The 7,500-nt window shown below is 36.8% G+C and overlaps 1 protein-coding gene across 4 annotated transcripts in view; it reads right to left on the bottom strand.

Annotated features, from left to right (window-relative positions):
• The window catches only part of LOC113820102 (uncharacterized), a 17,898-nt gene that overhangs the window by 7,718 nt on the left and 2,680 nt on the right, over positions 1-7,500 (bottom strand). For 2 of the 4 annotated variants that reach the window (XM_070139984.1, XM_070139988.1), the window contains exon 2: positions 3,535-3,632. The exons of the other annotated variants lie outside the window; for them this stretch is intronic. In XM_070139984.1, coding sequence (XP_069996085.1) covers positions 3,535-3,600 — 66 coding nt within the window. In that variant the 5' untranslated portion in view covers positions 3,601-3,632. The remainder of the gene's footprint in view (positions 1-3,534; positions 3,633-7,500) is intronic. 4 annotated transcript variants of the gene reach the window in all.

Here is a 7,500-nt window from a genome sequence, read left to right on the forward strand (position 1 = left end):
TGTTTTTTCATCTTTTTTTCTTTCTTTCTTTTTTTAACATCTGAATGGCTTTCTATGGTTTGGCCATTATTTGGTTATTTACACATTAAGATCAGCATTATCATCATATGGCGTTATCCATGACTCTTGTATAGCATTATGAAGGTTTCTGTAATTTTTTTCGCTATTTGCCGGGCAGGAAAATCTCATGCAATTATTATATCAGATTCATCCACATCCATAACATAGGTTTTAAAACAGTTCCATCGTATCATTGAACAAACGATATATCATTTAAATTATCACTATTGTCATTACTATTGTTTCTATTATTGTCGTTATTATTTTTATCCTTATTTATCATTATCATTATAATAATCTTATTATTACTATTATTATCATTATTATCATTATGATTACTATCATTAATATTGTTATTATCATCATTATAATTATTATCATTATCTTTATTATCTTTATTATGATCATTATCGTTATTTTTATTATATCATTATTATTATCATTATGTTAATAATTATTATTATTATTATCATTATGTTAATAATAATTATTATTATTATCATCATTATCGCTATTACTTTTATTATTATTTTATTGTTATTGCTATTGATACTATCATCATTCCTATCATTCTTATTGTTATCATCATTAGTATTATTATCATCATTATTATTTTAATCATTATTATTATTACCATTATTATTGAAATCATTAATATTATTATCATCATTATTATTTTAATCATTATTGTTATTATCATCATTATGATTTTAATTATTATTATCATCACTATTATTTTCATCATTATTATTATTATCATCATTATTATTATTATCATCATTATTATTTTAATCATTATTATTATTATCATCATTATTATTTTAATCATTATTATTATTATCATCATTATTATTTTAATCATTACTATTATCATCATTATTATTTTAATCATTATTATTATCATCATTAATATAATTATTATTATTGTCAACGATATGCTCAAGGCTGGATGGTTCCCTTTTTCGCACCTGGGCCTCGGCAGCTGCCTTCCTCCTTCAGCGGACAAAGGTGTTCACTCTACTTTCTCTTTTGGCACTTCTACGGCCTAAGCAAGCAAACGCCCTCACAAGGAATAGCTGCATAAAAGGACGTCTCGTCAGATAGCAGAGGCAGAACAAGAAGCAGAAGCAGAACAGAGCAGGGAGAGACAGGGACAGATGACAATCTCGCTCGTCACCGCTCCACCTTTGGCGCCCGGGGTACAGGTCTCTCGTGGGGTCACACAACTACCTCCCCCAATATACCTTCCAGCCAAGCTCCCTCTAGGCCCCAACCTTCACAACGCTGAATGTTCCTGTTACCAATGATATGCTCCTGCCAAAGTGCCTCCTCACCTCCTTTAATGCCCAGCCATCGCTACCAAGTCCACTCCTGATCCACGCATACCCACACCATTTCTGCTGCACTACTTCGTTCTGACTACTCACGCTACCCTCCCAACAAAGTCGCTGAAGATGTATCCTCGTACTCTACGATGCCACACTAGCCAATCCAGCTCACCTGCCCCGTTAAATCTTCACGAACCCTTTTAAGCACAACCATGATGTCACACTTCTACCCTACACCATCAATACTTCCTTGCTATTATTGAAAGTGTGTCCCTGTTTCGTGCCAGATGAACTATTGCCCTTCCTAAACCTACCCACACCTTACATGTAAGTTGCCCTCTTCTTAATGAATACACTAATACTAACTCTATATTGCAAAATTTCTCACTGTTAACCATTGTTTTAACAACACACACAAAAAGTCACACACAGATCAGACTCGGAACATTTCCCCTGCCTTACTTATTCTTTAATTGATATAATATTGTTATTGTTTTTTTCAGCACTTTAACCTGATGACTCGGATGTCATGTTCTCCCTCAGGGCTCTGATGGGATCTCCTACCCCACCATCTCACACTTAGGTCTTGCAGGAGAGCTCACATTTCTGTCGCTCATCAGCAAGTCCTGGCAAACGGCCATGCTACTCCAGAGCTGGAAAAAGCTATAATAGTTTCCATCCCAAGACCATTGGAGACAGGCAGATATTGACCCATTTCTCTCCTACCTGCATGGGTTCACTAAGGGTATGAGCATAGTACACAGTATCGCCATTCTAATGCACAATATGCACAACTGATTGTATTCTTAGACCTGGAGAAGGTCTTTGAATAGCAAGTCCCCTTGCCATTCAGGAGACCCTTATCCATATGGGAATCAAAGGTAGGCTCTTGGGCTGGATAGCTGACTATTTCAACAACAGAACAGCAAATGTCATATTTCAAGGTCACTTAGCACATGCCATTAGAATATAGAATGTCATAGGGTGGGGTCCTCAGTCCTGCCCTTTTCAAAACCCTTAAGTCCAGCATACTCAACATTCACCTGCCAGAGGGCTGTAGAAACGTTTCTTATGCAGATAATCTGGTAATCATGTCTGGTAAGCACTGCCTCACTAGAGCCCAGCATTGTCTGGACCTTGTGCTCTGCGCTGGTGCAGCGGTAATGTGCTGGTCTAGCAATCTAGAATGGTAACCCCAGCCATTCCTTGCACACAGAGGGAGATTTGGAAGCAAAATAAAACAGACAGCATGTCACAGCAAAGAATATCCATTATAACAACTGGAATTAAAATTAAATTTTTAATTATTAAATCTTTAATCTTTGTGTCTGAAGAGTTTTGCAGGATAAGTCTAAAGACTTCAGGAGCAAAATCAAAAGCTACGGCTATGAAAACTAATGTCTAAAACACAAAATTTACTGTTCAGTGGATGGATTTGGAATGGGTAAAGGAGTGTCAACACCTTGGGGTATAAGTAGGCCACACACTCACTTCCAAGGAGATCCAGTACCTGCCTGACCGAACCAAAGAAAGACTGTCATGAAAGTATTGACCAGGAAACACACAGGAGCAGGACACAAAGTACTAAGAGCGTTCTATGTACACACTGTCCGGTCCATTATAGACTATGCTTCTGTCGCCCTCATTGTTTCCAGCACAAAATTAAAAGAAAAATTGGAGACAATCCAAAACGAAGCAGCCAGGATCATTCTGGGTGTTCCCAGGTGGACAAAGACCCTCAACCTTCTCATGGAGGCTAACCTGCCATCCTTAGACACCCGGGTCGATCTCATGACAGCAGTTTCTTTCCAAGGTTATACAGACAACCCAAACATGAAACAGAATACAAACATGAGGCAGTATTCAGATGCCTACAGCAAGACTACCAGCTGTTTGACGACAACAGGCTCACACACTACCAGTGTTAATACACTTTCAGCACAAAAAGCAGCTGATCACCAAGGGCATAGACACCCCACCCCCACCACCACCCTGACTATAGAGAACCCCTGTTGTGGGCAAATACCTTGATCGGGTAATCAATCTTGAGCTTATCAAGGAGAAAAATCATTACTCTATGCCTAGACTAAAGGCACAAGTACAAAGGGTCATTGCACAAATAACTTCTGGAGGTAGTAGAACCTACCTCACAGATGGGTCCATGGATCCCATAACCCACTGGCTTTGCAGGAAGGGTTGCTACAATATCCATTAGGGTCACTGACAATGCATCATCACTCCAAGCTGAAACAATTGCAATTATTATAGCCCAGGCCCACGCATCCCTAAGGGAAGGACGCCTGGTCATACAGAATCCAGATCAGCTATTGACTGTCTACAGCACAGCATGCCTAATCTACCTCTTGACCACTGTCCTCACTATAGCACAGAGGATCCTTGATCAGGGTAGAAGGATAATCATTAACTGGGTCCTAAGCCACATAGGCATCCAAGGGAATGAGTTTGGCGACAAACTAGCCCAGAGCCAGATGGTACTCAGATGCCACAGGCTATGGGCCACTGGGATTATCTCCAAAAATGAATAGAGATGCCGAAGTCATACTGCATAGGTTACTCATGGGCTCAGCAAATTATTGACGACGTGATCGACAGGGAATGTAAGCATTGCAGTGAGCCGAATGCCACTCTGCTACATTGCTTCCAGAATTGCAAACACTCACAATTTCTGAGACAGGGAACCCCCACCACAGCCGCCGGGCTGGTAGAAAGGGTATGCCACATGCTTACACCATGGAAACTGGAGGGCTTGCTAGTAACCCAGCCTCCACGCTAAGCATACATTTCAAACGAAGCATATGAGAGTGCTAGAAATAGCTGACATAGGCCGGGCCACTCTAGAGAAAAGGCCCGAGCAAAGCTAGACTTCGTAAATCTAACTGAACATATTGTTCTCACATTGCAGTTTAGTATGTTTTATTTTTTCTCAGAGCAAATAACCACACCAATTTATTCAATTATTGTAATGCTCGTTCCCGTGTATAACATTCTTTTTTATTAGTTACGAAATTACGTTATCATTCTCTCATATAAGATATGTATTCGTAATTACTTCGTTACTGATTGTATCATCACGTACATTCTTTGATTTTAAACATGTGTTCTCTTGAAACATCGCTTCCTTTTACTTGCTGCGCCAACTGTTCATTTATTGACATATACTTGTCGCTTATCTGCTTTACTCACCTACTTGACCACTCTACACAGAATTCACTTAAGGATTATGAATTGTACCAATTGCCATTCCTTTTATTTATAACTGAATTTAGCTCGCTTTTATAACATCTCAAGTTCGATATCTTGTCCTCGGTAATGCTGGAATTTATGCTTCTTTAGTTTTAAGGTGTTGGTGAATATGTAACATGTAACTAACTGATGAAGTCGTTTCTGTTGCAGTAAGGGGTAAAGCACTGGAGAAACCATGCTGTATATAGGCTTACATAGATATTATCACTGCAAATTAATTTTAAACCGGCTCATGGCTGTAAAAACTGGAATAGCGCCCGCCGCATGGAGAGTCTATTATGAAGATGAGCATGGTTTATTTTTTGTTCAGGCCAAGCTGCTTATATGTGTTCGAAGCATAATTACTTGCCTATTTTACTAGAAGATATGGAATTCTTGTTCATTATATTTCTCTGTACAATATAATTAACATCCTAACGGTTCCTGACCAATTAGCGCTCCATGTGACACATTACCCTCCTAGTTGACAAATGTTCTTACTACGATCAAATTGTTCTGGCATCTTAGTGAGGCTACTGACAAGTAACTCATCCTCCACCTTAGCCCTTTTACTGGCCGGGTACACGTGTATTTCAGCCTTCCGGAAGATGATGATGTGGACCTTTTGCTATTGAATGTCGAAAGCAGAGGGTGCGCGCGGTGTGACGGAAATCGTAATGAATCTCCTTTGCGGATTATACTTTGCAGGGATTTGTGAATGGGGGAGGGGGAGGAGAGGAGAAGAAGGAGTGCTAAGCGTGCCAAGTCTGGCATTCATGTCAATGGCTGCCGACCTCTGTACTAGGACATATACTTTAGAGTATACTTAAATATATACTTAAGAGTGGCGAAAAGACAAGTAAGAGCGGAAAACAAGGCTACAGGAGAGACGTAGCACCTCCAGCTGCTTTGGCATGCGATGACCTCAAGGACGACCATGGATCACCAGCAACCCTCTGTAGAAGCCCAGCAGAGCTCGCCACCAGACGCGCCTTCAGTGCATTAGATGCTGCAGACGGCTCGAGGACGACCCTGTTCAGTGGTCGAGCGATGTCACCGGTCTGTTCTGGGCCGGATGGTTCCCTCTTTTGCACCCACGCCACGGTATTATTACTATCATTATTGTTATTGTTATCATTATTGTTACTGTTATTATTATTAGTGTTGTTGTTATTATTATAATAAAAATATTAATAAAATAAAACGATTGTTTTTTATCATTATTATTACGATTATTATCATCGTATCATTATCATTGTTTTTATTATTATTATTATTGTGATAATTATTGCTATTATTATTATTACTGCTGTTATTATTATTATTAACATTATTGTCATTATCATTATTATCATTATTTTATTATTATTATAATTATTGTCATTATTATTATTATTATTATCATTATTTTTTTATCGTTATCATTATCCCTATTGCCATTATTATTATTATCATTATTGTTATTTTTATTATTATTATTACTATTATTATCATTATTGTTATTGATATCATGATTATTATTGTTATTTTTGTTATAATAATCATAATTATTATCGTAATTTAATTATCATTATTATTATTAATACCATGCTTATTATTGTTATTTTTGTTATAATAATCATAATTATTATCGTAATTTAATTATCATTATTATTATTATTATTATTACCATCGTTATTACTGTTGTTATTATCATTTTTATTATCATTATCATTATTATTATTCATTATTATTATTATTATTGTTATTATTATTATTATTATTATTCCAATTAGTATCATCATTGTCATTATTACTGCATTCATTATTAGTATCATTATCAATATTACTATTATCATTATCATTATCACTATTATCATCGTTACTATTATCATTATCATTATTATTTTCATTACTATTATTGTCTTTCTTTTATTATCATCTTTAGCTCTGTTATAATTATCATTTCTATTATCATTATTATTATTATTGTTATTACCATCATCATCATTATTATCATTAATATTATTATTATCATCATCATCATTAGTAGTAGCAGTATCATCATCAACATCATCAACATCATCATCATTAGTAGTAGCAGTATCATCATCATCATCAACATCATATGCTATATTCTATAACTACCTCAGGACTAAAATGCCAATATCCTGACTATGCCTATCATATTGATTATTATCATTATCATCATCATTATTATTATCATCATCATCATCATCATCATCATCATCATCATCATCTTCATCATCATCATCATCATCAATCATCATCATCATCATCATCATCATCATCATCACCATCATCACCATCACCATCATCACCATCACCATCACCATCACCGTCACCGTCACCATCACCATCATCATCATCATCATCACCACCATCATCACTATCACCATCACCATCACCATCATCATCACCATCACCATCATCATCATCACCATCATCACCATCACCATCACCGTCACCATCATCATCACCATCACCATCACCACCATCATCATCATTATCATCACCATCACCATCACCATCACCATCACCACCATCATCATCATCATCATCACCATCACCATCACCATCACCATCATCATCATCATCATCATCATCAACTATCCCCCTTGATACGTCGTGCGTTGCTGCAGTTATCACATGTTATCACGGTTCATTTCCTGTGACGGATTAACATACCGCACAACTTAGTCATCCAAGTCCAGGGATTTCTGAAATACCTTTATTTCCCACCTTCAAATTGGAGAAAAAAACAAAAAACAAAAAGAAAAAAAAACGAATATTAATCAGTTCTTTATTCTGCCACATTCCATCCGAGTTCTGGCAGAGTGTCAGAGGCTTTTTCTCTCTTCTTTATGTA

This window comes from Penaeus vannamei, chromosome 26, assembly GCF_042767895.1.
Source record: "Penaeus vannamei isolate JL-2024 chromosome 26, ASM4276789v1, whole genome shotgun sequence".
NCBI classification, from domain to species: Eukaryota; Metazoa; Arthropoda; class Malacostraca; order Decapoda; family Penaeidae; genus Penaeus; species Penaeus vannamei.